This window comes from Pagrus pagrus, assembly GCF_965226575.1.
Source record: "Pagrus pagrus genome assembly, chromosome: 4".
NCBI lineage: Eukaryota > Metazoa > Chordata > Actinopteri > Spariformes > Sparidae > Pagrus > Pagrus pagrus.
Window position 1 is genome coordinate 31,889,341 of NC_140188.1, and position 22,199 is coordinate 31,911,539.

General features: G+C 38.9%; 1 protein-coding gene across 3 annotated transcripts in view; it reads right to left on the reverse strand.

The window, feature by feature from the left end:
* bcas3 (BCAS3 microtubule associated cell migration factor) overlaps positions 1-22,199 on the reverse strand; it is a 372,855-nt gene that overhangs the window by 344,739 nt on the left and 5,917 nt on the right. For all 3 annotated transcript variants that reach the window (XM_084350099.1, XM_084350098.1, XM_084350100.1), the window contains exons 6-7: positions 13,191-13,272; positions 8,366-8,438 (exon numbers count right to left, since the gene is read on the reverse strand). In XM_084350099.1, the coding sequence (XP_084206225.1) occupies positions 8,366-8,438; positions 13,191-13,272 (155 nt within the window). The remainder of the gene's footprint in view (positions 1-8,365; positions 8,439-13,190; positions 13,273-22,199) is intronic.

Genomic DNA, 22,199 nt, shown 5'->3' on the forward strand with positions numbered 1-22,199 from the left:
GGCACTGTATTGCATTGCATGAGGTCTCAATATTGCTCTGAGGATTTCATCCCAGTACCTAACAGCAGTCATGCTGACATGGGGGTATGTGCAACCCTCCAAGGATATAAGTTGAGGGGGAAATTAATGTCTCAACCAAATTTCATGGCAATTCATCCAATATTTGTTTGGAAATTTCACTGAAAGAATAAATGTCAACTTCGTGGTGGTATTAGAGGAGAAGTCAGGGGATCATCCAAGTCATTCTGATTCATTGTGTGGAAGCCATAACTGTCATCACAAGGTTTTGGCCTGTTTCATCAAGTACGTGTAGAGGTATTTAAAAAAGTATGTAATAAGTAAATTTTGGCCTGTTGGTGGTGCTTAAACTAAAAAAAGTCAGGGTATAATTAGGGGTGTTACAATCCATCGATTCAGATGGATTCATCGATTTAATGATACCTTCAATGCAAAGTGAAAACATTCATCCCTATCATCATCTTTCGACACCTCCTCGAGGCATCACCTTTTCTGTTTAAGCGCACTTCCTAAACATTTTAACAGTAGCACCAGGAAGGTACGACGAGTATTAGGGCCACATTGAGGGAAAAAAAACCCCACAAACTTCGAGAATAAAGTAGTAATTTATGAGAATAAAGTAGTAATTTATGAGAATAAAGTCGTAATTTACGAGAATAAAGTCGTAATTTATGAGAATAAAGTCGTAATATTACGAGAATAACGTCGTAGTTTATGAGAATAAAGTCATAATTTATGAGAAAAAAGTTGAAGTACTTAAAACGGAAGTAGGTCGATTGAATGGTTGTGACAAATAGGTGATCAGATTGTTTACAGAAGTATGTTGATCTTGACAGGTTGCTTATTGTTTACAGAAAAATGTATTGATGTGTTTGCATCAAACCAAAGTTTTTATTGTTTACAGAAAATGTATTGATCTGTTGTGATCAAGGCAAGGTTATTATTGTTTACAGAACATATGTGTTGATCATTTGTGATCAGGTTGTCATGGATTACAAAAGTAAGCCAAAGACATTGGATTTCTTGAGGTCACTTGCAGATCTTTGTATGAAGAGACTGTTTACTTACTTGTGAAGTTATTAAAAGATATGTCTCCAGAAAAGATGCATTTTCTTGCATATTCTTTTTAAAGTCCTAATACTTATGATGATATGATGCTGGTGTGCCAAAAGATTAAGCATCTCCTTGTTTGTGAAACCTATCCTAAAGTACAACTCCACAAAATTCTCCACGGCCCTCATTTTACCAACTGTCTTCCTCTAAAACAACAGGTTAGAATATTATGACTTTATTCTCATAAATTACGACTTTATTCTCGTAATATTACGACTTTATTCTCGTAATATTATGACTTTATTCTCGTAAATTACGACTTTATTCTCATAAATTACGACTTTATTCTCATAAATTACGACTTTATTCTCGAAGTTTGTGATTTTTTTTTTCCCTCAATGTGGCCCTAATACTCCGTCGTAGGAAGGTAATGGCAAGCAGCTAAAAAAAGCTGAATATGGATATATAGATGGATATTTACTCCGGACTTGAGAATTAATCAGTAGTGTGGAAATATCCTGGATTTATTCTGGTGATTTACACCCAGGTATAACCAAAGTCACTAAAAGTCATCCACTGCACTCCATTACCACAAACACAAAATTTCATGGCAATCTATCCAATCATTGTTGCACCATTTCACCAAAAATGCCAAAAAATGTAAACCTGCTGGTGGCTCAAGATTAAAAGTCATTGAATTGCATGGTCAGTAGTAACCATCTTCTGGGGATTCTTTAGCCTGGACCAACCAACAGACTGACATTGGCATCCCTAGGCCACACCAGTACCTGGCTAAACATCTCATCGATTAAGATATGTGCCTGAACTTCATCACTTTGCAGCTCCAAATATGTTTGGTCACCTTTGGAGTTCTGATCAAGATGGAAGTAATTTCCCATGTTAAGATAAAACATTTCTACTCCTAAAACACATTAAATGTTTTTCAGACATTGAGAGTTAAGGCTTACTCTGAGACACAAGATAAATATGGAACTACCAGAGTTACTTAACCAAGCCAACGCCCTGTTATCTTTCATCCAACTTCTGAAGAAAATTACATTTGTAATGCTGTGTACTTAGTTCACTGTAAAGCAAAAGGAAAGGTTTAAACACTATTAAAATAAAATATTAACTGCTCTGACCAACAAGGCCTGGTTCAGGGAATGGGTTTGTGGTAAAGGTTTGAAAAGTCATTACTAATCATTCAGCCTGTCGGGTGTGTTTATATGCACCACTTCCAGTACTACTGAGTTTAATCTGACTTCCTATTTCAAGGGGGAAAACTGGCGAGGCAGAACACATTTTCGACAGACATAAAACAGACATGCAAGTCAAAATAAACGCTCCAGAGTGAAGCCTGAGCCCCAAAGCTCTGCCTATGCACTGAGCAACTGAGTATGTATGTGTGCGTGTGTGTCTGTGGGGCAAAGAAAAGTGGAAGTGGAAGACCAGTTTACAGCCACACTCATTGCCACGCAGGGCATGACAAAAGGGGTCCGGGAACGATTTCATACACACCGTTTTTTTCTGTGGAGAACTTGCAATTCCTGCCCACAAATTGAAGAAAAACTTGGAAACAAGGAAGAAAAGATCACTAGTGTCTGTGGATTCTGCTCTGGTATGATCCTTTCTGAACATTGACATCATCATGGACACACAATCCATAAAGCTCCACATCAAATTATGACCGTGAAAGCAGAAATTATATATATACATAGACTCAAGGGTATCTTCCCTGAGGTTGCATCTACCCTACACATACAGTAGGCTTGGATAGCATGAGCATGTGTGCGTTTTGTGCCCATGGGTGGTCATAATGTGACAGTGAAGAACACCATAACCTCATGGTGGATAAAAAGCATCACTTCTCCAAATCCCCTTAATCTGGGGCCTAGGTTTATACAAATGCTTGATGATTTCCATTTAATACACTTTAGAAGATGGATACATCCGGTCCACAGAGCAAAACCTGTCATGAAAATGCACTGAAACACAAGGGCTTAGTGCGACAATGGGCTTTTGCCATCAAAAGTGTTTGTATGTGTGCGTGAGCTAAGTGGAATTTGTTGCTTGCAACCATGTAATTAATAACCTGCATTATTTCACTACAGGACTGAAAGCAGATTTAAATTTAGATGTCCTTGTTATGTTTGATAATTTGATTTTGCATGGAATTTACAACAAATGTGAGGGGTGAGAGGTAGCACCTAAAATTATAATGAATAGAGATAGTATATCAAGTACACATAACCTAATGCCATTACTATAATGCAGATACATGTTACTCATGCTAGAGTAAAAAGTGTAATCACTGCACATCAGCCTGTATGGATATTGGCAGTATGAAGCACCTCAAGGATAGAAAATGGAGAAATCGATAAAGTCTGAAGCCCTTTGCAAATTTACTGTCCAAACGTTGGATGTGTCACAGTGAGCTTGATGTTTGACCACCCATATCTTATCAGCTCATTCAAGTCTAAGTGGACTTTTGCGGCAAATTTAAAGAAATTCAGTTTCCTCCCTTTTCTTTTTCTGAGATATCACATTCACAAGAATGGGACAGATGAACAGAGGGACAGCCACGTCTGATGCCAGCGCGGAGGCATAATAAAAAAAGAAAGTATGAGACAGGAATGATAGTGGTGACATTCAAGGCATAGGGAAGAAAAAAGCCCAGTGATTGTGCTGGCCTTTTGTAAATGAGAATATCCATGGCCTCAAAGGTGACCATGATTTCTGCTCAGCACATACATCTGTATTAGCCAGAACCCCCAAAATAGCCCCTCCATTAGTAATCGACATGGTGAAAGAGGACTATATTGGTTAAAAGAAAAAAAGGGAGCACATCCTCTGAGGATCTAGAGATGCTGTGAGGGGGTCGTTGGAAATGTCACCGACAGTTCCCAAACTCTGGAGAACAAAGCACACTCATTCATCACTGAACTTTTGCCCAATAAGTATGTCCACTCAAAACACCCACAAACACTTAAATTGCCTCTGCATTAGCAATAAAATTTACATTTATTCAGAAAGAGCAGCCTTAAACTTTCCAAATTTTAATACCTGTGGATGTAATTAAAATGAACGAAAATAATAACAACAGCAAGAAGGGGAAGGAAACACAAATCCTTTCCAGAAATGTGAGCAGACATACCAAGGTCTGCAATGGCACCAGCATTCTTAACTAATTCCTACAGCCCACTGGCACTGGTGCAGAGAGTGAAAGAGACGCATATGTAGCTTTACTGTCAAGAAAATCACTGGATCTCTACATTGTTTGGACTTAAAGCATAATCCCTTCCATTGATAAAATTATGTTGAGTGTGCCTGGCTGGAAATCCACAAGTACAGGGCTTCAGCACACATGCTTTTTCCCTTCTCTGGTTTTCCTTTAATTTGCAAATCTTGTAATCTAAGCCTAGAGCTGACTGAACCAACTTCTAAACCAGCACCGCTGTAGCGGCCAAGGCTCCAATCTGTTTTCCATTTAAGTGTCAAGACGGCATCCTTTTTGGTGGTTAACAAAATCTGTTATTTCAAAATGATTATATGCTAAAAATTGTGTGAGGACCTTAGTAAGTTTATGAACAGGCCCAATGGAAAGTACTGTGCTGCACCCGGAAGCCTTTTTCCTTCTCTTCTTTGACCAGAGTGTTATTTACAAAGCACTTCTGTAGGGGGAAGAACCAGGCTGTGCCATTCAGCCAGAGGTCAGGGTTTCTGCTTTTCAACACAGTGCATGTTTTCAGCATTAGTGTCGAGAGACGCCTGGATGATGCGCCAAACCGTCAAAACGCTGCTTGTCTCAGTGTCAGTGAGGACATAGGAAAAGCAGAAGCAGAGGCAACGGCGTCAGAAAAAAAGGGGCGGCAGTCCCTGGAAAACATCAAGAAGGTGGTCTCCATCAAGAACCAGCTGAAGACAGACTTCCTTATTTCATTTCCCCGGGAGGATATATTGAGTTAAATTTTGTGTTGCTCTGGAAGAGCACCGTAAGTAAATGTAGGAGGGGGAAGAGGGGAGGGATTGGACTGGGTATGGAGAGGTGCCTTGGGGTCTGTCACTTTTGAAATTCGGTTTCTTTTACTAATCAAAGGCATGACATTCCCTGTCCCAACTCTGAGAATCCAAGGGATCTACGCATCTGTTTAGTCCCCTTTTAGTCTACCAATGGGGTGTTCAGGTACTGCTACATGTCTTACCATACTGCTACTGAGAATCCATGATTCACAGTCACTAAACCTACATCACAGGCTCAGCTCCAGGGTGCAAACGGGAAGGGATCACAACAAGAAGTGGGGTTTTCTTTGATGCCTCTTATTATTAACAGAAAATTACTTTCAGATGTAGGATTTGTGCCTTATAACATTGCAAAGAGTAAACAATTTACACCCCCTTCTGCACTTTTTAAAACAAAATGTCATGAGGATGTGTCATTCCAACAGCACATAGAGGTTGCTGTAGTTTCTGTCCTTTAGGATAGTTCCCCTGAAATTAACCCAATAAAAGTATTTTACAATTAGTTACAGTGCACATATACAATTTAACGCAATCCAATACAACAGATCTGCCAAAAATTCTACATTTAGTAAGATTAAAATGTTCAGATTTTCTTAATACTGCCAAAGAGGTATTAGTTCAACCATTTATTTATCACTGAGGTCGGTTAGTGGTGGTGTTGTACTGGACTGCATTACATTGAAATGTGTTTCTAATGTTCTCAAGCTTCAAACAAATGCTCAATTTGATTCAGACAGACAGGTTCATGTTCTGCCTCGCTGTGTCAACATCTGAAATGCTGTCAGTAAATGCCCCTTGTTTTTCAATAGTCAGAGTTTGTGAACTGAACAGATGAGATTTCAAATTTGAACAACAAGAACAGACAATACTCATTTCATGAACGCGGAGTTCTTGGCCTTGGACTATTTCAAACACTTCCAAATGGCATCCATCATATTGTAAAGCAGTCCTACGTAGCATATGTTGCAATCGTTCATCCAAGAAACAAAATCAAATTAAAGATGGTCTGATCAATATTTATGAACAATGGGTCAAACGACTGTGTGTTAGGGGTGGGCGATATGGGCAAAAAATAATATCTCGATATTTTTTGGGATTTTGGCGATAACGATAATCAGTCGATATCCTTTAGAATGTGATTGGAATTGTCTGAGTTAGGGCTTGTGTCCACCAAACGCGTTTTTAGCGCTGAGAGCGCTCAAAAACTCATTTAAAATCATCATGCGTTGTTCTAAAGATGTTCTAAATCATCTTTAGATTTTCTCTCTACCATCACCACGCGCTGCTAAACTGTTGCAAGGAGGATGCTAGCGAGAGGTCATGTGATTACATCATGTGATCACGTAGGCCCACTAGCCGTGTGACTGAGGCTTCGTCCACACGGACGAAAACAATCTTTTTTTCCTCCATCTTCCTCGCATCGTTTCAAGAATATTTGCGTCCAGAACGATCCACTGAAAACGACTGAAAACGCTGTAGTTCATATTCCAGGCCTATAGGTGGCGCTTGAAATTCACCAAAAACGGAGAAGAAGAGACGGAGCATGTGCAAAAAGCTTGCGTGCTGTAAACAAACAGACAGTAGATGGAGAAACCGAACACAACAAGAAGAAGACGAAAATGACTGTGCAAGGAAACCAGATTCGTTTGTGTGGATCGATAATGAGGTCGAACTGCTGCTGCCACTCACACTCGACTACAAGGCTAGTAAGTTGCAAGAAACACGAACACAAGCGCGTAGTCCGCCATTGTTGTTGTTGTTGTTGTTATGAGACGTCTCGGGGTTCAGAGGTCGAAGGCAAGAGGTCGAGGGGTGGGGCGAATCCTGCCATGCTGTAGAGAGCGTTGCTGCACCGTGTATTAAGTGGAGGAGTTTCCGCGTGCGTTTCAATATTTTTGGCGAAGTAATTTAAATACTCGATAATGGAAATTTGCACATTGTCAAAACAACAATGGCGATATTATCGCAAACGATATATATCGCCCACCCTTACTGTGTGTAATGTGAAAAGGACTGCTTCTAGTGATGAACCCACAAAGACTACAAACTCTGTAGTTCCCCTCAACTCCAGAGGTTTTTTTTAAACCTTTCAGCTAATTGTTTTGGTTTTACAGCATGTCAGCCTGTAGAAGAAAAAAAAGATCAAAGCAGCTTTAAGCTTAGTGTTGGCGTTTTTTTAAAGAAGTGTTAATGACAGTTTTCCCCCAAAATTGTCCCAAGCCAATCCCAAGGATCAGTATTGGGGCCAATAGGGGCGCATTATAGTCGATTGGTATCAGCTTAAATGAAGACCATCAAATTCCAATCATGTGTTTTCTCCACCTCTGCCTGCTAGTTTTATCTAAATCAGAGTGTGTGAATGTGAAACATTTGGGTGTGCTCAGACACTGAGGCTGATTCTTTAAGTTTCGACGATAAAAATCTGTCCTACCTCCTCTAACTGTACTGTCCAAACATTTTAGCCTATGCTGACCATAGCTTTCACCTCCTGACAAACGATGCTCTTCACATAACGCTAACTCTGTAACGTGATGGAAAAAGGTCCACTCAGTAACCCTGTATAATTAGAGTGTTTCTGTAGTTCAAACAACTCCCCAAAAAAGTATGTCTTCTCTCTAGACATAACGTTAATTATTGGTCAAACACCTTATATGACATCCACAAAGTCATAATTTTAAAATATGCTGAATTACTACACAACAATTCAGCCAGAATGGCCATTATTTACCACCTTTTTATTAAGTCTAACATAGCCTTTGTGCAGTTTTATGGGGATAGGGTTGGGTGGGTGGATTTAGATTTTGGCTTAAATAGTCACCAGTGACTGAAGTTTTAACAGCTCTTACAGTGCACAACATGGAGTACTGTTATAGTAGTATAGTAATCTTAAAATGACACATTCTTTCTGAAACACATTTTGCTTAACACACATTATATTCTTCAAATTAGCCATATAACCCAAAGGTATGTCTTAATTGCTATATGTACTGGGGGAAATATGGTATTTTGTGTATTTTACATTTGTTTATTTACATATGTTTGAAAGTTTTTTTTATCAATTAACTGTAATAGTTAGTTGCAGGAGTATTAACTCGCATCTAGTTGATGGCGTGCTCATCGGTGGCTGCAATTGCTGTAGTGTTTGGTTGGAATCTAATTATGCAGGACTTACAGTAGCACATAGCAGAAAGCAAAGACCTTCAGACATTGAAAGCATCTAAGATCCGGTTGAGAAAGGAGGTGAGGTTGGCTTTATCATGATTAGTGAACTCACCCAGAGGACCCTGTGCTCTTGCAAACCCCCAGCAAGGGCCTCTTATCAGCAAAATTGTCCGTCTTCAGGGGACCTGAGGAGGAAGAGGAGTCATAGAAAGAGGCAGATGAGAAACAGAATGATCTGCACACAACAAAGAGGGACATTCTTTAAAGGAATATGTGAGGCCTCTCATGCTGCCCACCCTCATTCAACAGGCAGCCTATTACCATGACAGGAAACGTGCTGATTACATTACTACTGTTGCCCTGTAATTCAATTATGGTCACAAAACATTTTTGAGTGGAGATTTTTTTTACCAAATTTGGGCCTTATAGTGGATACGCTAAAATGTGGAGTGAACATACTGTGAAGACTTTGGTGTTCTCCTCTTTTCTGGTCCTGCACTATGCAATCTTTTCAAAGGGAACTTAGAAATAGGAATAGAAAATGTAATAAAATAATATATAACAGAATTACAATGAGCTGGAGAAATCTTCTGAATGTTCTTCTGAAAAGAAACATCGTCTTTTAATCTCCCTGTTTGTTCTCGGGTTTCAGGTTGGACTTACAGCATGTTAAAAACCTAGCAGGCATATTTATAAAACTGAGGAGAAAACATGTTGCATTAAGTGGACTGATCCCATATTTTCCCTGATTGTCTCATTCTTGAAGACGGATCAGGGGATTGAGGGGATGGGGGCACTTACATTGAAGAAGATGTTACCCTTTTGAGGACTGTAATTTGAGGCTTTACAGTAATCAGTCCAAGTTCCTGTGGTATGGCATGAGAGCAATTGTGCCTTCCATACAAGCCTTTAACACTCCCAACAGGGTTCTTTCTTCTTTCATGTTTCTGTCATCGGACATCATTCCAAGTCAAGATATTGAGCCATAACATAAATATGACTCTCTGAGACTTAGCGGAATGGCACATTTACTAAAATAAACTTTCTGGGAAAAAATGCAACATTTAATGAATAGAAAGACTTTGATTTGATTGCCAGTGTTATGGCCTGAAACATTACAGACAATATATGCTTATTGTTTAACCTCATAGAATGACTTATACAGTGTGGGAGTGAGTGCACCGGGTGTAGCTCTAATGTGAAGTGACGTACGATAAAAAGGGCACAAAGGGCTACAGTACATATTATTACATGTATTCACATTTCGTCAATGCTCATTTGTTATCAATCAAGGCAACAGTGTTTCCTCATTTTCCAAGACAACGGAAGATCATAGGTTGTAAACTCCAAAGAGGATGTGGATAAATGCATGTTCTCCCTTTGGAAAACCAGAACTTCCTTCTCTAGTCTAGGAAACAAGGAACGTTGCCTTATTATAATCAACACCTATTTTTGGGTCTTTCTTAGTCCGCCCACCCACGGCCTTGCATCCCAGACAATTGGCCTTTTAATGGCTCACCACAGTGCCACACTGTTTGCGCCCTAGCAGATTGCAATCAGTGTCCTTCCCTCCAGTAGTACAATTCATATTTATTTGCTACCAAGAGAACTGCTCCCCTCATGTGTTAGGGCTATCTGCTGCTTCTTATTACTGTGGTTTGCTTTCATCGGCTTCCAGCGCTCTTCAAATGCTGCCATTGTATGTTGTTGAAATCTGACAAAAGACCGGAACATGGCCGGAGAACAAAAAGGCGATTTTTTCACCAGAAAAATGCCACAAACCAGCAGAGCTATATGGCAGCTTTCATAGCACTGATTGACACCTGCAGAGATGAAATATAAACTCCATGTCCGGAAAGGATCTAAGCAATGGAACAACTAAAGCATTAGCACCATGGCATTGAGGATATGCATTGAGGTTTGTCACTACTGTGACTACTTCACTATTTGAAGTGAAGTGGAATCAAATGTTTCAATGTTGCTGATAGAGCAATGAATATGATAAGAAAATGTAGACACAGAATGAATAGATGCAGACATTTAGGGATATATTTAGGGATGAGAACACAATTACAATAGTTTTCCACATCAGTAATGTTCTGTCTAATGTCCTCCAATTTCTTAAAATGTTGACACATTTCAGACGATATTTTCCTCATGTAGCAACCCTGTGTCAAGTCAGATGGACTTGACGCAGAGGCCATCACTAGTAATGGCCATCACTAGTAATGTATACCTAAGAGGTTACCCTATATAAGATTGTGTTCGTCTGGCAATTGCACACTGTTAGCATTATTTTTTTTGTTTTTAGATACTTTACAGCCTGAGCTATCACTCAAAACTATAATCTCTCAATGCTGGAAGTAAAAAACAAAACTGTGAAAGTTATTGAAGGTAGTGACACTATCAGCATACTACCTTTGATTACCAGCCACACTAAATCACAGGTAGGCAATACTGTTGTGCTGGGTAGGTCTTTATTAATCAGCTCAGAGTAAGTGCTTAGTGCCAGCCGCTGGGCACTTTTACAGGCTTTTCACCTGTACAGTTAATGGCACAATTAACTCCACTTTCTGCACTCTGCTAGTTTATACAATTTAAGCAAGCCAGAGTTTTTCCAGATCCACTGGGGGTGAAATTATGAGATACAGAAATAATTTTTGAATCTAATAGACATTCTATCATGGCAAAATTATGACAGGACTCATTTTTAGAATTCAAGGAAGCACTTCAATCTTGTGCATGTTAAATTTCTTGTGCATGATCCTTAATTTTGTTCGTTTTTTCTAGTTATCAAGCTTGTCAGACCGTCGTGGCAACCAAATTATGTTAAATAACACAATAATGATGTAATACTAAACTGAGCAGACATGATATTTTCATTAGTCAAGTTTCAATATGAATTTAGCAGAAGTTTTAACTGACTTTCTGAAACCGGAAAAAGGAAATGTGAATGAATCGTAATCGATTTGATAACTCCATTTCCATTGCACATACTGCATTTTCTTCTCATCAATACAACACTTAGCCAACTCAAACCAGCCAGTTAGGCGAACCCAAGACACTTGGTTAAATTTGTGGCAGCAGTGTTTCTCTTCCTGCGGGCCGCTCTTTCTTTGAGTCATGCCATTTTTATACACAGTTTTCTTAGCTCAGCTTCCTTAGCTAGTCAGCCAATGTTGTTTCATGCATACAAGGCTGAACAAAGCTAAGTCACGGACATGTGGTGCGGGGATGGGAAAAGCTTTTAAACCTGGCACAGGGATGTATGTCGGCGGTAACGGGAGATAGTTTCCTCTGCAGGGTGAGACAGTTGGAGATTCCTGTCAGAGCAATGGTGGGAAACAGCGGCGACTACAGTGGTGAGCTAATACACAACTGCTGCCTTACGACAACACTGAGGAGACGTGCTGCCTCAAATTCATAAACAACGATGTCATCGTCCATCACGATGCTTCACTATAGACATCGTCATATGCCAATTCAGCAGACATCGCCCAGCCCTAAACTCAACCAAGCATAAAAAACTCTCTGAGACATTTTTATATTTAAAATTTCTGATTTTGCTTTTTAATGCATAAATTGAAAATTGGTATAAAAATATTTGAATGGAAACTCAATTATTTGCTCCTTTAACAGCTCATCAGATAATGGATGCATCAATGCTTAGCTACTGCACACTTTTCAATTTGCTAAAGCCAATGCATTCCAGTAAATTAATGATGATCTGTTGTTACTAACGTACCCACATTTCTTACTCTTTTCTTGTCCAATTCTTCCTATGTTAGTTGATTTGCTACTTTCCGCGAATGACTTTTGACACTTACTATAAATGCAACACATCATCTGCAAGTATTATATTATTTTATATTTACCAAAAATTGTTATCTCTTTCTCTTCTATTTAAGATGTCCCACCAGTATGACTGTTTAATTTTCCTGCAAAAATTGTCTGCTACAAAAAAGGCCTTACTGTTATAAGACAGTCCTACATCTAAAAGTTTGATTCATTTTTAATGCTGAGAATCTAAGAAATTTGGCAACAGTATGATAAAGACAAGTTCTGGTAAAAGAAATGGTATAAGCAGAGAATGACAACAGAATCCATAACATGCATGTTTACCAAAAAATTAAAGAATCTTCAAGGGAAGATTAAGTAGAGGAGTTAGAGAGACAGCTAACAGAACAGTGAAGGTATGGTGAGAAGTTTCCAGCAGAGATTTGGCAGCAGAAAGCACTGACTTAGGGCTTAGAGGCTTGCCACCGCTGACTGAGAGGAGGCCAACACTAATCGTAGATTGACTTTAACATTAGGATGAGGCAGCATGGAGCACTCTTTAATTTTAATGATACAGCACCACTTAGAACAGCCACAAGCCAAAACTGCATTAGGATGTGCCATACAAAATTTTATTTTAAGTGTCGACCTTAAATGCCGAAGTCAAGTTAACCAAAGTGTTTTTTCCAGGACAGACATTTAAAAGTTATCCTGAAAAAACATTTGAGAGGACCTACAAAGAAAATGTGTTCTTCTGCCATATCCCTTCCTTGGTTTTGATTCCAAGTAAACAAACAAGATGTAAGGTTGACCGTCTCCCCCTGTGTCCCATCTTCGAAATAAGATGAGCTACCCAGCTGATGGCTGTAGGTTCATCCTCTCACCTAACTCTTGCCAAAAAAGTTACTTAAAGTTACTTTCTAAAATTCATTTTTACTAATATGGGTGTTACTATGATGTCAAACATATTAAACATGATTCAACCAATACAGTTTTTGAAGAAAAATACTAATATTACAACAAAGGATTATCTAGAATATACATGACAGGTTGGAAGAACCCTAAGTCTGGCACACTTAAAAACAATATAACCAATTTAAGACAGTATGCAGATAAACTGATCAATATTTAGGCAAGGTTAAGGTGCTGAAGATACTCACTGATATAAGGAGCTGGCAGAATGCGAGCAGCTCGCACAGGACCATGGCGCACCGAGAACAGCTCCTGGGCTTCCCCTGCCAACTGAAAGACATTATTTTAATTAACTGAATTGGAGAGAAATGATAAAGACCCATGTTATGCTCAATGATACAGATTGACATTGAGGTTAAGCTAAAACCACATATCCAAGATTTTCTACCTGTGGCCATAGGACCTTCTGTAATCTCAAGTGTCACATTTTAAGGTCATTAGTTAATGCCTTTTGCAGGCTGATGTAAAGTGTGTATCTGGAAACACAACCTGTATTTGGTCTTAATAACTTTGGGATAAGTTTATCTGTACTCTGCACATTTAAGTATGAAATGACCATGAAGCAAAAAAGATGAGATTTGAAAAATGACACAAATGTATCTGTTCACACTGTAAGAAAACAATCTCTTCCAACTATGTGAAACTGGTTCGTTCATAGAAAGAGACAGGGGGCGATAGGGAGGGAGCATGGGGAACAAGGGTGGTCTGGTGGTTGAAGCTCCAGCCAAACCACAAAGTAAAATCTACTGAGCACAGAGTAAAAGGCCCAGTGGCATCGCAAATGAGCTGCCTACACTGGTTGTGACAGAGCCAACAAGGAAGGATTGGGGATACGGGTTAATGCCAAGTGGGCAGAAACCCGTGATGTCTCTGTCCCAGTCAGGCTGTTACGCTTATAAAACACTCACCAGTGTTTCCAACAGATCCTACAATCTCCCAAGATCACTTTCCGTGTTAGATTACACGATTATAAAAGGATAAAGATGAGAGGCCTAAGTAAACGTTCAAATCATTCACCTTTGTTCTCACCAGATTTATGGGTGTTAGAAACCACCAGTTTACATGCTCATACTAGTAGTACAGTATTTTTAGACTAAACATTTAAACAGGAATTTACCCGATTTTCAACCAGATTCCATTTTGCCTGCACCCAGAGCCCCCGACACCTTTGCCGGCAAAGGAATCGCCAACTGACACTAAACATGTCAGTTGGATCAGGAGAGAGACGTACTCTCAGATCAAGTGAGGGGCTTATCACCAAACTCTGATCAAACTGTCTAAACTAGGCTAAGATGTTGTTTTCAGAAACATATTTTGGTGTACTGTTTAGCTGTAATACCATGTTGTTTGTTACCAGTTGACCAACTTACTGCTTCCTGTTCAAAACGGACTCCAAGGTAAAACCAAGCACCACTTAACGCGGTTGGTTGTTGTAGGTTTTTCTACCTCTTGAGCAAAAAAGAATACCAAAGGCCTTTCTCTGTTTCTCTGGTCATGTATCACCAAATTAAAAAATACTAGCTTCTTTCTACTGCAGAGACAGCCCAGTTTTATGCAAGCATATCTTCCTAGCGGTGAAGCACTTCTTTTAATATGACTTGTATTAAGCAAACAAAATAGTAAAAAAAATAAAAATTACACACAAAATAGGGATGTTAATAATGGCCATTAGGAATTAAATGAATAAAAATGCATTAACCAACAATCACAATGGGCACAAATACATCAGAAAGTATTTTGTTACAAATAACAAATTCTTGCTTATCAAATATACTGTATATTTTTTTAAAATACAAAATACTGGTAAAAGAAAATGTACTTAAATTACAATTATTGGCAATTCAACAAAATACAATAAGGCATTCTATACAAACTGATATAAACTATATATATAAATAACATTTTCGCCATTTAGTAGCCTCAAAATGGGTGGGAATTTCTTGGGCTCAGTTGTTGTTATTGGGGATGAAGGTAGCTATGCAATTACATCAAGTTATTTTGTGTTATTTATTTTAGCATTAAAATAACTTGTGTTTATGTTTTGATTCTTTTAACTTCTAATGTAGTCTACTCAGATTTTGAGCAGAACACAGATCACGTCAGTGGTCCTCTAATGGAAAAAACGATTAACTGATAATCAACTGTTAAGGCTGCTGACTATCAATTAAATATATTCACATGCATGCACTTGGTTTTTAAATGCACAGGTTTTGAGACTAATTACTAATAACTAAATGCCAACTCTCGCTCTTTATCAGTCATTTGCCTGTATTTAAAAAAAAACAACGCATTGTTTTCTCCTCCATCAAAAAAAAATGTTTTGATGCTAGTGCCAATATGAGACATTATTTCCAAGGAATAATGAAAGAATGTTTCTCTACAAAACTCTAAAAGGCATTACTGTTTATTTTTTTCTCAACACAAATCTGCTGTGCAAGACCCTTGGCTTCATAAAATATACCATACAATTTACAATTAGCATGATTAATTAATTTAGCCAAGAAGAAGTTAACTAAACTAAAACATTTCATTTTCACTTCATCATTCACACTGACATCTGTGTTACTAACTGACAACCCATTTTGGTTGGCACCAAAAAACTACTAAAGCTTGATACAGAGACTTACCAATTTAAAGCCAATTATTTAAGTGTTATAAAACACACAACTTTACATAACAATGAAATGAGAAATGAAAAAATACTTTGGCTGTTGTTTGTAAGTGTTTCATTGTTTTATGGTGGCTGAACAATACCAGAGCTAACTTTGGTTCATCAACCCAGTGATCAAACAAGTGCATTCCAGCACATTTACACAGGCTTGAAATTACATTTAGGGATTAACACTAAAGGTTGCCCTATTAGAGAGGGTTTTAAAGTTCATTGCATTTCTGGTCTCTATTACTGAGGAAATGCAGCCCCAGTGTAAAGCACTTTAATGGATATGGGTATGCCTGGCACTGTTCAGGCTTCATGTGTTCATATGATGCCACTATATTAGGTCAATGGCCTGTGTGGCTCTTGGCAGTGTCTGGCGTGCGTAATGGCACATTGTTTTAAGCGCAGAATGCCCCACTTTTGTTATTCTTTTATGCGTTAAATTACAGTGAAACCTGCATTATCACTTTACTAGTGCTTTAATCTGTTTGTTTTAAGTCTTTAAACCCATCTGAGGGGATGATCGCTCTTTTGTGCAATTAGTAGCCTTTTCAAAGTGGCGGATTTGGAGCTGTGTTTTTATTCGGAGTGCTTGAGGCCCAGCGGTGGTAGATTAACACTGGAGACATGAGCAGGTTATACGAGCACTGATAGCAGGAATAAAAGGAGGTTGGCAGCAGGGTAGGATTCCTGTACAAGCAAATGGACTTGCGAGGGGGAATAATGGAATTTGCTGGATTAAAATGAGAAGAGGGGAAGGCTGGAGGTTAATGCGCCGGGTTATTGTGCATTACCCCACCGCTCATCCTCGCCTTACATGGCTCTGTGTGACATCCACTGCCATCAACAACATTCCCACCATTACATTAGTGGCCCGGCGTATGCAATATGCCAAATTGCTTTTTCAAAGTTGTTTTCCCTGCTTACAGTTATTCATTATATTCATTTCATTTGTGGCTCGGATGGTTTTGTGGAATCACAGTGTCTGCTCTTCTGTTTTAATCTCCCAAATGTAATGCCATAAGCTGTGAACAGATATCTGGGCCATATTCACAACTGAGTCCACTCACTAACAGTGCTGGACATATTGGAGGTTTGGAGGGAGCAGGTGCTTCAGGGATCGTACAGTGACAGGTGCTTGTTCATGGGCTTCCATGACATGCAGCACTAAAATGATAAGTGCACAAGACTGCAGTAATGAGGCACTAATTTATGATGCTGAGATGTATTTTTTTTACTCTGGATCCAAAAATGAACCTACTTGTTGTAATTTACTGGTTGTGTAACTCTCAAATCAGTTTAACTAATTTATTTCACAATAGAACAATTAAGTGATTTACATCTTCAGCATGTTGAATTCTGCAGCTATTTTTACACGTGTATATTCCATATATAAATTTTTTTTCAGAAAGGTTTTGAAATTTTCATTAAACAATTGTTATAAAAACAGTTGGTAAAGCAGTCAGTAGAGCACATACCTCTTCTTTAATTCAATCAAGCCTAATCCAATATCAAATAATACAAACTGAAATCAGCTTAATGCAAATTTTTATTTGGATCCCAGCAAATTGTACTCATTCATAAATACAAGCCACCTAAATACGCCAGATTTTACATCCATGTATTTCCTGAGAAATAAACAAAAATGTTTATGTAATGTCTATTACATAAAATTCCTGGATCCCTCCCTTCATCCAGATCCACACCAAAAGTTGACCAATGAGGTCTTTTCTGAGCCGAGATCCATCCTGCAACCACATTTAGTGGAAACCTGTTCAGTAGTTTTTGTGTAATCCTGCTGACAAACCAACCAACCAACATATTATTATTATTATTATTATTATTATTATTATTACATTATATTATTGCATTATAATCTCTAAAACCATAAGTTTTCGTATCGCTGCATCTCGGGCAACATACATCGATAGCAATATACTGTATCTGTTATTGGCCGACATTGGCTGATTATATAGGCCAACCTATACACAGATCGGCTCTATACAAAAAAAAAAGAATAAAACAAGATGTCTTTACATTTTGGAAGGAAAGAATCAGGCACTTTGTCTGGGAGGGGACAGAAGCTCCTACAAATGTATAGAACTTGCACTTCAGCGTCTGTACTGAAGAAAATTCCCATCTTAAGTCATCTGTTAATATCCCTAAGACAGTATCATGGACTTGTAAGACAGCTCAAGGTCTCCAGCACATCCACTGACACTTGCTGCAGGAATTTTTCCACTTTTCTCCCAAGCAGGTCATTTCATCTCAACACGTATGCAGACAGACAATTAGTCCACGGCAGTCTGCCTCTTATCAGGCAGCGGTGGACGACACCTCTCCAGTGTGAGGCGACAGTAATCTACATCGCCTAAACAGCTCTGTCAGCATCCATACAACCAGTCAGATGTCCCCATCTCACAAGTGTGTGTACACGTGTATGTTCGTACTCTGCCGGGCCATTACAGAGGGTGTTGGCTTAGCAACTGTCACAAACACTTCACAGCCACTCAAGAGCCAGAGACCGAAGCACCTTCAGTGCTTACTTAAAACCCTGCGAAAAAACACAACCCAGAAACATCTCATAAACTTTCAAATATGAAAGAAAAACAATGAGGAAGGGCAGCGTGTGATAACAGGCCAGGCTGTGCTGTGTGAATCAGAATTGGTGTCAAGTTCAACTGAAACTGAAAGGCAGGGGAGCCTCACCAAGCTTATATTTTTACTGGGTGTGTGAAGTGTGGCTAAAACAGTTGTAATCCTCTGGTCCACCATAATAACTGCAACAGAAAATCTTCTAGCAGCACAGGAGTTGCCACATCATAGTGGGCATTGTGTGAGCTCACGGGTAAAGTAAGCATATGTCCTCTTACCGACGGCCTGTGGATGTTTATAAAGGGACTGATAAAGGACTTTGGTGTGTTTAAAACTCACAGGATGTATGTGAAGTTTGCATGTTTCAGTGACAGCCTCTACATGAAGGGCAATACTTGATGAGCGAAACCTTTACCAACCACTGTGGGTAATTTGTTAAGCCAAAGAGCAGACAAAATCTTCTAATGATTTTCAAAACTGACTTTTAAGAAGTGAATTTACTGAATAAGATATCTTGCCCATTGTTCTTGGGAAGAGTTTTGAGGTTTGGCATTGACATTTGGATAGAAAAATGTATTTCAACACGCTGCCTGAAAAAATACATCACAACCAAAGATAACACTTATATTATGCAGTAAATAAAGTATTTATGACTTTTTGACCTTTGCTTTAAGATATTTACTTTTTTAATGATTTAATCACTGTAGCACGCATCTGACCTGGAAATAACAAGGCTCATGTTAACCAAAATCACCCCTTTCATTACTTTATCAAAAGGTCTCCCTCTTGAGGCCACATTTCACATTACATCAGGAGTGGTGGAATTGGAAGGATGACATGTGTTGAATATTTCTAAGTGCTGTATCGTAGGCAAGTGGACGTGTTTCAGTTTCTTGAAGACGTTTCACCTCTCATCCAAGAAGTGGTAGGGCCACTTGTGGGTCGTTGACCCAAACAGCCTTCATATGGGTTGCTAGGACTAGGTGAGCCCAGGTGTGAATGGTTGTTAAGCTGTCTGGGGAGAGAACTCAGTACAGCATTGTAGGTGGGTGATAAGTAATGTCTTAGGACATCTCCTCTGTTCAAAGACAGTCGTCCCAGTTTGACATAGATGGATTATTTTACTCCTCTTTCAAACCATCCGTCTTCTCTGGCCAAGATGTTTACATTGTTGTCTTCAAAGGAATGATTTTTCTGTAGATGTAAGTGGACAGCAGAGTCTTGACCTGAGGAGTTGGCCCTCCTGTGTTGTGCCATTCATTTATGGAGAGGTTGTTTTGTCTCCCCAGTGTACAAATCTGTGCAGCCCTGGCTGCATTCAACAGCATAAACTACATTACTCTGTTTATGCCTGGGTTTTGTGTCCTTAGGATGGACACGTTTCCGCCTCAGTGTGTTGGTAGGTTTGAATTGAACCAGGATATGATGTTTATTGAAAATCCTCCTGAATTTCTGATATTCCCGCGGCATGAGAGAGATTGAGAGGTGAAACGTCTTCAAGAAACTGAAACACGTCCAGTTGCCTACAATACAGCATTTAGAATTACCATGACCTGGATGACTGAGAACCTTCATGACCATGTGGAAAACAGTATAATTGACTAAATGAAGTTCCTTGACAGTGTTTACAATATCAAGTAGGCTACCAGGACATCCTTTTTTACTATATTTTGTTAGGATAGCTGAAGAGTCAGACAGGGAAGGGGGAGAGGGAGGTGATGACATGCAGCACAAGGCCACAGGTCAGAATTGTCTGTCCCACTACCAGGACATTGGATTTCAATTTCTTTCCCTGGTATTCTCATTGGATGTAACTGTTATCCTCATAGCAAATACGAAGATACATCTTGGTGACAGATTTAAGAGACACTGAAGCTAAATGGCCAGTCATTTTACTTCTGTGCTAATCCCAGTAACTGAACTGAAAAAAAAAATGAAAAGAGCATCTTTCTTTTGTCAGTTCAAATCTGCTCAATCCCAGAGGGAACTTTTTGATTGGCTGCACTGGCTGTCAATGACGCAAACCAATCCATCACTGTATATCTATATCTATATCTATACACCCCTTATTCAGGAAACAGTAGTTAAATAGGATGTTTGGACCTGGTCCCCTGAGCAGATATTAAGTGCAATACTGCTCATAACAAGGTCAACACTACCACCTCGTGGACAAAAGTCTGCACTGCAATTCAGTGTTGTATCAAACTCCCACTCCACTGTATTTTGGTATTTTGATGATGAAGTCCTTTCCTGACAAAATTGATAAGCCACACTGTTAGCCAAATATTTTTAGGAAGATAACTTAATTTTGTGCTCAAATTTAAGCTGGTTCCAAAATGAATTAATGTCGTATGACTATCGTAGAATCTGGGAGTCATACGTCATCCTGCAGGCTTGGTTCATATAAGTTAGAACGAGTAGCATAGCAGGAAGTGTGCAGTGTGTAGAGTGTGAGTGGTTGAGCAAGAGAAACACAAAGAGCGAGGGTGACTATGCTCAGAGCAGACAGGTGTTGGCGACCGGGGCAGGGGGAAAGTTTAGCAGATTTTGAAGTTGACTAGTGGCAGTAAATGTGCGGCACAGGTTACAATTTGACCGTCAATAAACTCTGCTGCTCCTCAATACCCAAAAGGAACTTGTGTTTCAATGACCCCTATGGCCATCCCTGCTAATATTCATACATCTGCTTGTCCATGCCAATATCGACGCGATTGCTAATCCATGCTAGTGATGCTATCTTGCTAGAACAGAGTATGTTTGGGATGGTGATAGTTACTTATGACTATTAACCACGCCCCCCATTCTCTGTTTGAGAATGTTGTCCGTGAGACAGGAAGAAACACTGATTGGAGGTTGGGCCTTAACAGTGAAAAGGGACAAACCCAGCGTAGATGAGACCCTCTTCACTGTTAAATATGATGTGATTAAAAACATCAGGATTAGTTGTAGGTAAACATCTGTATATATTATTCTTTTGCTTTATCATTGTATTTTGTATGTTTCAGTGTACTGAATAAAGATATTTACAATACATTTAATATACATCTAATTCATTTGTTGTAGTTCAATTTCAATCATTTTACACAATTGTATTGGTTTTATTATTTCAGTTTTATCATTTTCATTTTTTATTAGTCTCAAATAGTTTTACTGTTTACATTTACACTTTCTTGTTATCAGATTGTCAGTCATCTGTAAAGCACTTTGAATTGCAATAACCTGTTATAATAACCAAATAAAATTTTGAATATCTAAGTATTTAATTATTCAGTAAAATGCTGACGATGTTTATTCATCTTAAACCTTAAAAACCAATATAGTGAAGGTTTTGGAGTGTGACTCCTTTTGGGACAAATTCATCCTCTGTGGTTTTAGCTGCTGTGTTAATCAGTGAATAGGGCTGGTGTGACTGATATACCTGACTACATAGAGATACAATAGCTACATTTCTTCACTGTTTCCTCATTGTTTTTTCCCCATCAGCCGCTTGGATGGGGAGTGGACATGTCCTTACAGGCCCGAGGTCAGCAAATTATTTGACGAGAGTTAGACTTTTGAACTCAGTAAGGACAAGTATGTTTACATTATCCAATCACACAATCAATTGTAAGAACTTTTCATCAACATACCAAGTAAAAATAATGTGTTCAACAACTAAAGTTAGTAAAAAATAAGCTTCAGCAGTCATAAACAGGCCTTTTTGTGACATAATTTATTGATGATCTGGGCTTAAAGGAATAGTTCACTCTAGAATGAAATTCAGTCATTATCGACTCACCCTCATGCTGACGAGATTTGCCTTCAAATCACTAGTGCAGACAGATCCCTCTTGTGTTTGTGTGTCACTCGGTCGCTCACAGCTGGATGTAAATACCGGTGTGTATCTATCACGTGTCTCGTTGATCTTGTCTGGCGCGGCTTCCGTAGTGCAAGCGGCTGTGAGGGA